This window comes from Natator depressus, chromosome 3, assembly GCF_965152275.1.
Source record: "Natator depressus isolate rNatDep1 chromosome 3, rNatDep2.hap1, whole genome shotgun sequence".
Classification (NCBI taxonomy): domain Eukaryota; kingdom Metazoa; phylum Chordata; order Testudines; family Cheloniidae; genus Natator; species Natator depressus.
Window position 1 is genome coordinate 86,970,308 of NC_134236.1, and position 15,100 is coordinate 86,985,407.

Sequence of the window (15,100 nt, forward strand, 5' to 3'; positions counted from 1 at the left end):
GGCCCAAGCCTCCCGCAGGGCTGTCCTCTCAAAGGCCAGGAGGTATGCCTCTACATCATCCTCCCGCGTCATTTTCTGCCGCCAATTGCTGGCCCACATGATCTGCATCCCATCATGGCTGCGGTTCAGCTCTGTAAGGGCCTTTACCTGGTTTATCAGTTCCCGCAACATAGCCCGGTCTTGAGAAGCCTGGTCAATCAGCAGGCAATTAGTCTCTTGCTGCAGCCGCACTGCCTCCTGTTGGGTGCTGCCTGGACACGGGTAGCCTCCTGCTGGGCAGCCGTGGCTTGTATCAGTGCCCGCACTACCTCCTCCATTGTGGTGAAAAAAAATAAAAATAGACCCTCTCCCCCCTTTTTTTCCCCCCAAACACCCTCCTTCTTCTGCCGTGCTGTGCACACCAGATCCCACTTCTCACACCAGTTGTGACAAAGTACCTCCTCTACCTTGGTGGGTCTTGCGCTTATTTGCAGATTTGCTCGCCTTGGAGCTTCACAGCAGCCCTCAGCTTGGCCGTTTTTCTGAACCCACAGTCCAGGTCGACTCCTCCTGTGTCTGACCAGGAGTTGGGAGGTTTGGGGGAACCCGGGCCCGCCCTCTAATCCGGGTTCCAGCCCAGGGCCCTGTGGAATTCAGCTGTCTAGAGTGCCTCCTGAAACAGCTGTGCAACAGCTACAACTCCCTGGGCTACTTCCCCATGGCCTCCTCCCAACACCTTCTTTATTCTCACCATAGGAGCTTCCTCCTGGAGTCTGATAATGCTTGTACGCCTCAGTCCTCCAACAGTCCACATTCTCACACTCAGCTCCTAGTGCCTCTTGCTCCCAGCTCCTCACACGCACACCACAAACTGAAGTGAGCTCCTTTTTAAACCCAGGTGCCCTGATTAGCCTGCCTTAATTGATTCTAGCAGCTGCTTGATTGGCTGCAGGTGTTCTAATCTGCCTGTCTGTCTTAATTGTCTCCAGAAGGTTCCTGATTGTTCTGGAACTTTCCCTGTTACCTTACCCAGGGAAAAGGTACCTACTTAACCTGGGGCTAATATATCTGCCTTCTGTTACTCTCCTGTAGCCATCTGGCCCAACCCTGTCACAATAGTTTTATTCTGACTTCTAATACTTTTTAGTATTAGTATATTTTTTTCTGCCCTGTGTTCCTTGCCACTTCATAGTAAAACTGACACATTTGGTATTATATAAAATCTGACCCATCATCTTTTGGTTCTCTAATTATAAGAGAAGCAACCTAGCATTATGCTTTATTATTCTTGGTGTGGCTAGCTTAATAAAAATACTTTCACATCAGTATTACCTCATGAAATTTTGCATCATTTATTTGAGCCTTCTTCATCGAATCTTCAAGAAGCATGGGGGTGGTGCTGAAGCCAAAGTCATAGCGCAGATACAGGAATCCATTCTGCATCACTAGACTGAAGAACATACTCTGTACAAAACAAACAGCATTAAAGGATAGTATATAGACATCATTCTTATGCAAGCAATATAGAGATGGATATATTATATGATTCGAGATGGTTGAACTATTAATTATGAAAAATTTATTCACTGAAAATGGTGTTTTACCTATTTGCAAAATTATCATAATTTTCCTGGATTTTTTTATTCATAAATTGTTTGATAAACAGTATTGATTTGGAATTTTGGTGAACTACTGTTTGAAACATATACTTATTCAGTATTCTGAATTAGGTTTTCAGGCTGTGCCATTGGTCACCTATGCCACATGCTATGGACTCTATTCTATGGCTGGATAACCAAAACTTTATAGTGACAAGGTGGGTGAGGTAATATCTTACCAACTTCTGTTGGTGAGAGAGACAAGCTTTTGAGCTTACACAGAGTAAACTTGAAAGCTTGTTTCTCTCCCCAACAGAAGTTGATCCAGTAAAAGATATTACTTCACCCACCTTGTCTCTCTAATGTCCTGGGATCAACACAGCGACACCAACACTGCATACAAAGCAGACACTGCAACAGTGCATACAAATACAGAGCAGAGCATACAAATACAGAGCAGCACTCAGCTAAATCATTAAGGTAGTGAATTTTTCAGGGGAACAAATGGGGAGCACTTAAGAGAGAGAGAAATACCACGGCACAGGAGGAACAAGAAATCAAGTTGAATTCAAGTTCTGTGGCATAGAATTAGTTTGGTAAACCATCTAAAAATGTAAGGGAGTAAAATGGATCAATTTACAGCTGCTGGGGATCTGGCCAGATGTTTATTTTTATATTTTTATAACATTAATATGACAGTCTCTAATGGAGACAAGAGAACATTAAACCTCAGAAAACACTACAAAAGGAACAGGCCAAACTTGTAAATAAAGTAAAAAGAATCCTATTTTTGCATATTTATGAGCTGTCCACATAGAACATAACAGTGGTAGCTGGTTTTGTACAATCCAACCAAAAATGTCCATCAACAGAACTGGTCTTCAACAGCTTATGTCCAATATGACTATAGTTTCCATCACAGAGTACAAAATTACAAAGTACAATTGAGACACAATTTTTGGAATTTCTGCTCAGAAGAAACCAATTATTGATCCACTACAGAAGAGTTTTTGGGTAGCAACTGCTGCTTAAAGCAGAGCAGAGGTTACTGGTGGTTTTCAGATGCTGTAGAGCAATCGGCACTACAGAAATCTCTTCTATAAGTATCCCTGGCGGAAAACATTGCCAAGTAAGTGTTTTCATTAAAATGGAATTAATTCATTGCAGTGAAGTCTGTGCACATACTGTATCAACATACATTTTTACATCCTTATGAGCCAATATTGGCACACGAGGTGGAATCTTCCATTTCCTTCTGTCATTTGCTGCTGCTTGCAACTGTTCTATGGTATTGAGATAACCTGTTCTACCCTGCCGGTGAAGCGTTCTTGTTAGGGTTTCTCTTGGGTGCCCTGGTTTCCTGACACTGTCTGGTTTCCACTTGAAAGCTTCATGGGTGTCTGTGTGTTGGAATCCGGAGTACATGTCCCAGATATGTCCAGCACTTTCTTCTGATCCTAGTGGAAACGAGCTGCTGGTTGGTGATTTCTCAGACCTCTTCGTTGTGACGAAGTCTTTCCAACCAATACCCAGTATCTTTTGTAGGCACTTATTGTGTAAAGCATCTACTTTTCTAACTAACATTTTGGTAGATCTCCAGCTTTCACAACCATCTATTAGCACTGAAATGTTGTTTGAATTAAAATGCATCTGTTTTGTTCTGGTGCTGTGTTTCTTTGATTTCCATACGATGTTGCATTTAGTAAATGTTGTGGATGCCTTTCTATCCTTGATGTCACTTCTTTCTTGAGGTCTCTATTGGCCGATATGGTTCTGTTCAGGCAGGTGAAACTGTTCTACTTTCTTGATATTTTTGCCATATCTACACAATAAATTATTTTCTTTTGCTTTATTAAAATTATTTTAACCCAGACTGGGCTTGCAAGTTTGAGGAAGAGATGCCTCAAGACACAAGTCTGAGTTTATATTCAAAATTTTGTAAAGCCTAAAGATGTTTGGATGTGGGTTTTTTGTTCAGACCATTCTAGAGGTAGGGGACAATCTTAAACTTCTGAAAATTTGGGGGTGCTTGGATTCACCATTTTGGTTTAGGATAGTCTCTAATTCCAAGTTACAACAATAACTAACTATATTGGTTCAATGTAAACGATTATCTGATCCACCTTGTCTAATGGTTTGAGCATTGGCCTGCTAAACCCAAGGTTGCGAGTTCAATCCTTGAGGAGGCCATTTAGGGATCTGGGGCAAAAATTGGGGATTGGTCCTGCTTTGAGTAGGGGGTTAGACTAGATAACCTCCTGAGGTTCCTCCCAACCCTGATATTCTATTGCACTGTATTCACAGAGTTCAGCCATCTATCTACCAGGGGACAAATGTATAGAACTTCATGTCAACTACTATATAGTAACATCTGATAGCACGGACAGTGCATTCATGTTTAAATAAAAGTAAAAATACTGGGCCTGATTATCTTCTCACTTTAAGTGGTTTCATGCTACCCTAACTCCACTGAAGTGCTCATTATGCCACTGTGGGAGCAGAATTAGGGACAATGAGAGTAAATCAGAGAATACTAGGAGCTTTGTACCCAGTACTTCAGGTTCCTCATGATATGTGAGCAGAAGGGAATTTTCTCTTCCAAAACGAAATATAAATCATCAACATTTGGGGTATTGCATAGTAACTGTGCAGAATAGGCACAAGAGAAACAGGGGACAGTGTGAGAACAGAATTTTATACTCACTCCATTAATCATCAGGAAAATAAGCCCGTTGTCTATTGGTGTTCGAACTTCTATGTCAAAACGAGTCACCTGGCTGAATCTTCCTCTTCTCTCAATGTTCCTCACCAAACCATAGCCAGAGCCATCAAAGAAATAGCTCACAGCTCTGCTCTGAGTGAAGGCCAGCTTATTCCTAGCATGGAAAAAAACACAGAAGCAAGCAAGAATTAGAGACCATCTTAGAGCATTCTTAGCATTATGACCCTGCATTAAAGATCCAGGGAGTTGTTAACATTTGGGTGTCAGAGTTTATAACACTTTCTTGGAATAGTCATGCTGAACTTTTATTTATCCCTGGGAGGGACGGAGACTTTAGGTCTCTGACTTTTTTTATTTTTACACTGGTGTCTGAGAATTTTCCCTGAAAAATTATTTAGGGCTGTGATAGTATATCAGTCTCCCTTATCATAAGGTCATGTGTTGGTTTTGTGGTACAGAGTCATAGATATGTATGTGTGGAAGGGACGCTGAGAAGTCATCTTACCCAGCCCCTGCACTGATACAGGACCAAATAAACCTTGACTATACCTGAAAAATGTTTGTGTAATCTCTTCTTAAAAATTTCCAGTGATGGGGATTCCACAACCTCCCTTGGAAACCTATTCCAGAGTTTAACTATCTTTATAGTTAGGAAGTTTTTCCTAATATCAAACCTAAAACTTCCTTGCTGCTGATTAAGCCAATTACTACTTGTCCTGCCTTCAGTGGACCTGGAGAACAATTGAGCACTGTCCTCTTCATAACAGCCCTTATCATATTTGAAGGTGTTCTGGGGTCCCACCCCTCAGTTTTCTTTTCTCAAGACTAAACATGCCCAGTTTTTTATAGTTATATGTTGGAAACTGGAAAGTTTTGAGGCTCATTCTTGGACAGGTGTTAGGGCCACAAGCCTTCCTGATTATAGGCAGAGGTATTCTTTTTAAGGGTTATCCAACTCCCATAGAAGTCAATGGGAATCCAACATGTACTTTAACTGAAGATGGATTGGGTCCTCAATTATGCAAGGAATGTACCCTTCACACACTGTTACAGAGATGTGGCAAATAGGGCTTTTTCACTCAAAGTATCTGCTCTCTGTAAGAGAGATTTGGAAAGAAAATCCTATACTTTAGTTGCTCTCTTCAGATTTATTAAAACCTACATTTATTTCCAACAATACTAGAGTTTCTTCCTCTCTGATCATACAGATATACATCAAAATGCAACACAAAACTCGAGTTCCTGACTACCAAATGAAGAAACCTCCCATAAATATTTATGGTAAATGAATTTTACAGTTTCCCTTTAAGTGGAACATTTCTCATTCTTTCTGCAAAGGGCTTAAAAGGAAGAAAAATCTTTACTGAATAGTTCAGGAGCATATGACTAATGGCTCTGTGTCAGAGGAGCGAATAAGCCATTTGCGACAATTTGTGGAGATGGAAAATAACAAAGAAAATGTACAACTGTAGAACAGATCAAGCCAGTTGGTATATTCAGGAAAGGTCAAGTTAATATTATCCTGATATTCTTCTCTAAAACGAAGCAAATGAAGTAGCCATTCGGTTCTGCAAACATTGCAGGCTATCAAAGAACTTCATTGTAACAACTGAATTTTTCTCTACCTGGCACAAGGTGGCGATGCGGTGGTGTTCATATTGTAGATGTGCTTGAAATTGTATAAACTGATTATATCATCATTCAGGGTGGCCAGTTCCAGGCAGCCAATGAAGCCAGGCAGGTTCAAACTGGGAGGGAGCTGTGCAGAGAAGGAAACAAAGGCAAAAGGGTAAAGTCAGCATATGTATTTTATTCAGGGATGCCAAATTCATTTGTTCATGAGATCAATTTTGCTTTGAAGCTCTTAGTATTAGGCTATGTCTACACTACGGACCTTACAGCAGCACAGCTGCACTGCTGTAAGGTCTCCTGTGTAGTTACTCTATGCTGGCATAATTAAACCACCTACAACGAACAGCGGTAGCTATTGGCCACACCGTCCACACCGGCACTGTCCACACTGGTGCTTTTGACAGTGAAACTTCTGTTGGGGTGTGTTTTTTCACACCCCTGACCTACAAAAGTTTTGCCAGCAAAAGTGCTATGTAGACAAAGCTTTAGAGACAAGATGGCTGAGGTACAATCTTATATTGGACCAACTTCTGTTTATGAGAGAGACAAGCTTTTGATCATACGCAGATTTTTTCTTCAGGTCTGGGAAACCTAGTCAGAGTGTCACAGCTAAATACAAGGTAAAGTGGCCTGTTAACACCCCTCTTAAACTTAGTGAGCAAGATATGGGAAGTGGTGTGTCCAAGCATGGTGATAGGCAGTTATGCTGTGGTCTACAAAGGAGTAATGAATAACTGCTGAAGAGAACAAATGCTTAGATAGGACTACTACAAATGAGAACTTCCACCATAGTTTTTAAAGACAAGGGGCAAAAGAAGAAAGAGTTAGATTTTAGGGTAGATTGGATCTTGGTGCTATGTGATGCTATAATGATTTTATGACTAATCCCAGATCTATTTTAGTCGAATTACACAATTTATTATCCAAAGACCGGAAGAAGAGCTCTGTGTAACTTGAAAGCTTGTCTCTTTCACCAACAGAAGTTGGTCCAATAAAAGATATTATCTCACCCACCTTGTCTCTATGATATTCAAAGAACAACATTTCATAACAATCTAAATGGAAATATCCCCCAGTATTTTGTGTTCATTTCATTTACATCTCTTTGTGGTTTAAAGGCCATTTCATACCACAAGAAAGGAAAAAAAAAAGCATGTGAACTCTGAGAGATTCTCGCATATTCATGGAACTTATCTTTGCCAGTAGCTAAAGTTCAGCAGAGATTATTTTAAATAACTCAACAATGATCACTGCAAATTGAATCTAAATTGCCTTGTTAGTGAAAGGGAAAAAATTAAGTGATGTAAAAACAAAATGAAAGTAAAGCTGGCAGAATTAATGCAGCAGTCTTCCAATATTAAAAAATGCTGCACTGTAGACTAGACATAGCAGCAGCAAACGTTTCGTCAGCACATTATCTGCCTGTTACAACCAGCATTAACTGGCATATCAGTTGGCTTTTTCCACAGTCATATCAGGTCCTCATTGGGATTTAGTAATTCTGCTGAACCATCTCTGGTGCGCGGATTTACATCCCTGAATAGATATTTACTGATTAAAATCTTTAAGAGTCTTTGATGTTTAGAAAATGGGTTTTCCAACTAATTTTCACAGAAGTAGCAAACAATTTATGGCTAATATTAGGAACATATGGATGTCTGCACCATGAATTCTATAGGGTGTCTACCTTGAGGCCACTATCACATTTCAAATTGGCCATCCAACAGCCCTCACATAGGAAAGTCTCTATGCCAAACTTGGTACCCAGCGTTGACGGAGTATAGCAGAAAGCACGCATTGTTCAGTTGGGCTACTAGGTGTCCATCTAGAACAATAACTATGTATTTTTTCTCTAATTACATGTCAGAAACATTTTACTGTAGCCAAGATGAATCTGATCAGCTTCTCATTGGAGGACATTCTATGTAGATGGTAGCATTAGCCTTGGTCAGTGCTGCAGATTCCAGGGAACTTGTTGAAGAATCGTAATGTGGTATGTGACTTAATAAGGATGTTTCCAGTAACCAAACCTTTCCATTAATGACAAGTTTGTAAAGGAAGTCCCAGCAGCCTGGGTTTGATTTATTTAAATTTCAGTATATACAGAAGAGTTATTTGATCTACCTTAAAATTTGAAGGCACTCCTCCAACATAGAAGACGGTATTTTTGGGCTCCAAATCCAAAAGGGAGTCAGCACCAGAGACCTCCCCTTTTTTGATGAATTTTTCTTCAGCTGTGCTGCTAGGGCTCGGCACAGTTAGAAATATTTTGCCATGCTTTCCCACCCTGTTGAAGGAATTTGGAGAAAAAGAGGGCTGCATAGTCATATCTTTAGCTTGATGGTTAGATATAAGAAACAGGAAAAGATAATTTTAAAAAAAGGTTTTTTGGTTGTTTAATGTAAATATTTTCCCCACCAGAAAAGCATCACCCATCTGGTGTTCTGGCTGGGATCAAAGCGAGAAATTACAGAGATTGAAGTGGATTCTCCTTCCATTTATGACTTGAGCCTGCCCTCTTGGAGTCAATGGGAATTTCTACTGACTCCAATGGAAACAGGATTAGACTCCTAGGCTTGAGCCAATGAATAGCTCCATTGAAGTTGCACTGGTGGAAAAATGGTGGAGAAGAGATACAGGCCCAATTGTTTTTTCTGGAGCTCTTGGGGCAAATATTTGGGTCAGGTGTAGGATCAGGGAGAAATGGAAAAAATACGTTGTTAACTATGGAGGAGACATTTCTGTTTTCTAGCTTTTTTTCACCTTTCCTAAAAAAAAAAAAAAGTGTGAGTGGGTATATATATATAATAGCGTGAGTTAACTGCAATTAAAATATATATATTTTAGGGCTGTTGATTAATCGCAGTTAACTCATGCAATTAACTCAAAAAAATTAATTGTGATTAAAAAAATCACGATTAATCGCACTGTTAAACAATAGAATACAAATTGAAATTTATTGAATATTTTTGAGGTTTTTCTACATTTTCAAATATATCTATTTAAATTACAACACAGAATACAAAGTGTACAGTGCTCACTTTATATTATTTTTTATTACAAATATTTGTATTGTAAAATGATAAACAAAAGAAATAGTATTTTTCAATTCACCTCATACAAGTACTGTAGTGCAATCTCTTTATCATGAAAGTGCAACTTACAAATGTATTTTTTTTGTTACATAACTGCACTCAAAAACAAAGCAATGTAAAACTTTAGTGCCTACACGTCCACTCAGTCCTACTTCTTGTTCAGCCAATTGCTAAGACAAACAAGTTTGTTTACGTTTATGGGAGATAATGCTGCCTGCTTCTTATTTACAATGTCCCCTGAAAGTGAGAACAGGCATTTGCATGGCACTGTTGTAGCTGATATCGCAAGATATTTATGTGCCAGATGCACGAAAGATTCATATGCTGCTTCATGCTTTGGCCATCGTTCCAGAGGACATGCTTCCATGCTGATGATATTCATTAAAAAAATAATGCATTAATTAAATTTGTGACTGAACTACTTGGGGGAAAATTGTAAGTCTCCTGCTCTGTTTTACTGCATTCTGCCACATATTTCAGCACTGGTGCACTGTCTACACTGAGCTTTACAGCACTGAAACTTGCAGCGCTCAGGGGTGTGTTTTTTCACACCCCTGACTGAGAAAGTTGCAGTGCTGTAAATGACAGTGTAGACAAGGCCTTAGATAGTTAACAGGTACTGCTGAGTTTTACTTGTTCACTTGTGAAATTCTCAAACCACGCTGATCTCATAAGAAATAGAGCAGCTCCACATAAACACTTTACCTCTCAACTTTGATGATACTGAAGTAAGCAGGCCAAGAGCTGATTGGCTTGGAGTCCAGTGGTATCTCCACATCTCGACCTCCCAGATTATAAATATACACCAGGTTGTCATTCTTGATCGCAAGACCCATATAATCTTTTGCCTAAAACATCAATGAGTTGGGATGACAGGGCTACTTGATTCACTCATAATCCAAAAAAGCTAATAAATGTTAAGACAGTTTTAGACAAAAGAGAGTATTTATGTACAACTAATAAACTAAAGCACACCTTCCACTAATTATATTGTTTCAGTAGATGGTACTGCACTGTCCAAAAAGTATGGCTTCAAATCCATTTTGGATGAAGTAATTGCCAGGTTAAATATTTCTAAGACATTTTCTGACTGAAATCTATCACATGCTCTTGCATGTGCCTACTGTTTACTAGGCAGTATCAATATAGGAACTGGCAACAAAGTCTTGTCCATATGCACCATAATCAGATCTGCTCTCAGCAGGGAATTTCTTAATTTACAGAAATTCCTTTTTTAAAAAAAAGATGAAAAAGAAAAGCCCTTGACTTCACCTTTCCAAATTACCAGTTGGTCCACATTGCACAGAGTTTGTGAGATGTGTCTTTTTTGTTTTCCTTTAACAGTAAAAATTTAACACAAGTGTTTCACAACACTTTTTGATAACGAGAGTGCAAGCCCTTTCTAAGTGTTTAAAAGTAGCTATGAGGAGGGTATTCAGTAGCAGTAGCACATGCCACAGGCAAAGAAACACTCTTATCTCTAAGACCTTTGAACTGCCAGACTTGAAATCTACATTGTCAGCAGTACAGTGTTGATTACATGTTACCCATGAAAGCCTGGCAGACAGAAGTAATTGCTTCAGAGCAGTTCAATACCAGTTGAGTGTGGATGGTAAGTGTAGTTTACAGAAGCCAGCCTCTGTATCTCAGTGCACCAGGCAATGCAATTTGCTACTTGGATAGAATATTTTATTGGAGAGAGGGAAAAATTGCAAGGATAGTTCACTGCATGTCACTAACCAATGACTAGCATCAGTAAAATATTATTGTGGAAATCCCTGATGGTAAGAAATAGAGAAATGTTGCTGAAAAATCCACATACTTATTTCCACTTCTGTCTTTTTTTTTCAGAATAAAATTAATTAGATTATTCTCTTACATTTTTGTTTCCAAGGTACAGAACAAATCTATCTGGAGATGCTACCAGCTGTGGGTGGTCTTTCTGAAGTTTCATATACAAGCTCATGGAGGTAAAAGCCTTTAAATCATCTAGGCTGGTCTTTGGATTAACTTCTACAGCTGATCGGCCTTCAAACTTCATAGAGACTTGGACCTGAAGTGGCAAACATATAAAGTTAGATACATTCTGTTCTGAGACTCTGCTATGGGGAAATTTGCAAACCTACTCCCTCAACAGCTTCCTTGACTAATAATGACAATGGCATTGATTGTATGTTCTTAACAATGCAAATCAATGAAACACACTGTAGAAAGATAAAGGGAAACATACTGATGAAATGGTGTCAGTTTTTTCTTTACTTTCATTGAAGCCCCTATTCAACAATACACATAATTAACTTTAACTGGGCTTCAATGGGACTTAAGCACATGCTTCAGTGTCTTGTTGAATCAGGGCTATAATATTATTCTGTACACAACAAACTTTTTGCATATTTTAAAAAATTATTTCCCAATCATTTATTTCTTTGCTTCAGAAATAGACCTAATTCTCCTCTCCCTTTGTCTGGTTTAAATCAGGAGTTACCCCACTGAAGTCAATGGAGTTATACTAGTGTAAAACTGGTATAAATGAGAGGTTAATCAGGCCAAGAGCATTCATTTTACGATACCTTTAAACATATTTAAAGCAATATTTTTATATTTTGAAGAACTGTATGTTTTAAAACTAAAACATATTTAAGGAATAGTCAAATATTGTAGTTCCTGACTGAGTTTTAGTTTTTCGGACCAAATGTAGACAATTCAATTTAGGTGGACAGTGTTAAAGGGTATACCAAGCCTCTGTGGTTCTCAGCTGGCAGCCCCGCTGATCCATCTGCAGATCCAGGATAACTAACATCACACACTTGAGATGGGTGCAGGTATCATTCCGTGTCATCATCTCTCCTTGCTGAGAGGGGGGGTCTCGCATCCCACTTCTGTACCATGTTTATGGTAGGTTGCACTTCCTTCTTTGAGTGTCCCCCTCCCCCCATGGTGTCTGGGTACAGTACTGTCATTTTCTTCAGCTCCCTGCACCCCCTGCAGGCTATCAGTCAGACTCTGTGGCTTGGTCCTGTGGCCAAACGGTTTCTTATCCTTCTGAGGCTTAATTCCTTCTCCAGAATTAAACCAGCAGGGTTCCTCCTGCACACGTTTCCTTGATTGTGGCCAGAAATGAGCCCTGGTCTGGCCTGGTTCCTTTGGCTGTGGCCTAGGGTGAGTCCCTCCTCACTCCACTGGCTCTGCCAGGAATTGCTTTGCTAGCAGGAAGCTCCTTTTATTTTAGCCTGCTGTGTCTTGATTGGCTGTTGCTGGTCCCCAGCCCTTTTAGCTACTGGAGGACCAGATCTCAATGGTTCACCATATGGCTGGTCCTCGTCTAATGGCTGGTCTAATACTCGCTGCTCTTTTCTGCTCAGAGAAATGTTTCCGGGGGCAGGGTGAAGCAGAGCAGCGATGCTTCCCGGGGGGGGAGAGGGGTGTCACAAAGACCCTGTACACCATTACAGCCAGAATATTTCAACACTGTACAGATGTATTCATCTTCTGACTTCTCAGCATTCATCCAAATGCAATTGCATATATCATTTTCATTTTCAGCATCACTTGTTGTTATAAAGTGTTTGCCAGAAAAATCTCTACACTTTTGTTATTGCAATTAATGTCACCATGGTATTAGTATAGTACAGATTTTCTTATATGAAAAAGGCCTTTTTTAACAAAAAGAAATATTGTGACCTCACAATGGTTTTCATTGAAATGATCACAATTGCTGCTGCTCGTAATTAATGTTGGCAATTGAATAATAAACTAGTAGTAAATACCATTTTAGCTTTAAATGATTCTGCTGCAGTGACCACCATTATCATATTGGCTAATCAACATTACCATCATATTCTGCCATGAATACCATGTTAATTATTTGCATGTACCAACTCTAAAGATTTTAATTGCTACCACTGTACTGTGCTCATCCAGTTGTTAGGGAGAGATAACATAACATCAAGATTCAGACCTGGAATCTAGCTCAGGGAAATGGAGTTGTTAATAAGACGCATTTGATCATTATCACTCATAATCGAATGTCTGATCCAAGTGTTTTACCTTGCTTGCTACACTCCTAGTCTGAGCAATTAGCTCCCTGATCCGTTGAATGCTGGCAGAAATGTTGTTTGCTGGCAACTTTTGGTCTACTGTACGCAGTTTATCCAGGAGCTGAGGGATGACCTCTGTCAGATTCTTCACTGCAATTAGAAAGGAAACGAAAAGCCCAATTCCCCACTGCATAACACTGTTTTTGTAAGAGTGGAATTCAATTTGCATTCCTTCCCTCTCACTAGTATTTGTTTGCATCACCCATGTTGCTTCTTCTCTTAAGCAAAGGTCCTGATATTGCAAGTTGATCCATGTGGGTGGACCTCTGCACCTGTATAGAGCCCCATTCACTTCACCAGGGTTCTGTGTAGGTGCAGGTATCTGCCTGTATGCAACAGCATGCAGAATCAGTGCTGAGTACTATAAGATTTTTTGGTGCCTCTAGGTGCTACTCCAATATGAATAACAACAGCAGCTTTGCATTCATGTAACACCTTCTTTTGGAACATGTCAAAGTGCTTTACAAACATCAATGGGTTTAACCTCACAACACACCTGTGAGTTAGATGAGTACTATGCTCATTTCCCAGACAGGGAAACTGAAACATAGAGCCAGTAAGGCCCAGATCCACAAAGGTATTGAGGCACCTAGCTTCCATTGATTTCAATTGAAGTTAAGCACCTAAATACCTTTGAGGATCTGGGCCTAAGTGATTTGCCCAGAATCCCACATGAAGTCTGTGAAGAAACTCCTGGGCAGAGCCAGTAAAAATCTCTGCTGGCAACCAACACAGAAGCAACTGCAGTAGACACAGTTGGACACCGATGACATCACGAGACTGCTCTCTGCAGTTTTACTCTGGAAATTCTCTGTGCTAATTGGCTGTGTCTTCTATCTCCCTTCCCTCCCTCCCTCCCCCACAGTCTCTTGACCTCAGCCTCACTCCATCTGCCCTCCCTCTTCCCCTTTCCTTGTCCCTTTTACCTCCCTCCCTTCTATGGTCCCTCTTTATTTCTTCTTTTGTCTTTCTGTTCAGTTGATCCCTTCACTTCCTAACAGCCCACTCCCTCCCCACTCCCCCCCAAAACCCCCAAACAAACTAGGGAACTAACATGATGCTTACACTCCATCCCATTGATCACTCTGCATGTATGTTATATCCCTTTCCCCTATCCTTTGTCTTGCTTGTTTATTTAGACTGTAATCTCTTCAGGGCAGGGACTTTTCTTCTCTATGGCTGTAGTGCCTAGCACAATGGGGCCCTGTTTGTGGTTGACCTATAGGTGCTACAATAACAATAAACCACCAACACTATTGTCACCACCACCATCACTACCATAATAGTAATTGGTAACATGTATTTAACAAGCGGTAAAATTCTCAAAAGGGCCTAAGTTCCATTTTCAAAAGTCTAAGACACTGTTGAATTTCAATGAGTCTCAAAAAATGTTGAGTAATTTTTCAAGCACGTGTTATCCAGTAGTTAGAGCAGATAGTAATATGCTGTGAGGTGACAGGGAAAGCAACTCATACCATATTCAACGGTGACACTTGTCAATCTACATTTACACTATAGTGCTTGCAATGAACACCTGCTACAGTAACACCAAGTAACATTGGGTCTCAATGCCATGTTACAGTTAGTATACCTGCATCCCCAGCTGAGTCCACAGCACTGTCATAAGCAACAGCATCATGTTCAAAGTTCTGAAGGTTCTCGGACCAGTTCTTCAGATTTTTAGCCATTGGGGTAGTAGTCTGGGTTACTGCCATGGTAGCATTGACAGCCTCTTGAGTAATGAGTTTAAATTGGTCCAAATGCTGTCTAATATCACCTGTAATATGAATAGAGAATGAGCAGTAATAAATACTATTAAAGTACACTACTTCTGACTAATGCTTCAGAAAATGAAAATAAGATTAATGAGCGTTTCGCTTCAACAGTGCTGGAGCTTTCCTCACACAGAGGTAAAAAACAAACCTTAGTTTTATTATTTTTTCAAATTACACAAAGAATTTGAAAACCCTCCCTTGT

At 40.0% G+C, this 15,100-nt stretch overlaps 1 protein-coding gene across 1 annotated transcript in view; it reads right to left on the reverse strand.

Moving 5' to 3' along the window:
• The window catches only part of LAMA4 (laminin subunit alpha 4), a 150,046-nt gene that overhangs the window by 33,250 nt on the left and 101,696 nt on the right, over positions 1-15,100 (reverse strand). Inside the window, exons 17-24 of the mRNA XM_074948260.1 lie at positions 14,715-14,900; positions 13,074-13,213; positions 10,906-11,079; positions 9,732-9,874; positions 8,056-8,218; positions 5,925-6,058; positions 4,282-4,453; positions 1,312-1,443 (exon numbers count right to left, since the gene is read on the reverse strand). Coding sequence (XP_074804361.1) covers positions 1,312-1,443; positions 4,282-4,453; positions 5,925-6,058; positions 8,056-8,218; positions 9,732-9,874; positions 10,906-11,079; positions 13,074-13,213; positions 14,715-14,900 — 1,244 coding nt within the window. The remainder of the gene's footprint in view (positions 1-1,311; positions 1,444-4,281; positions 4,454-5,924; positions 6,059-8,055; positions 8,219-9,731; positions 9,875-10,905; positions 11,080-13,073; positions 13,214-14,714; positions 14,901-15,100) is intronic.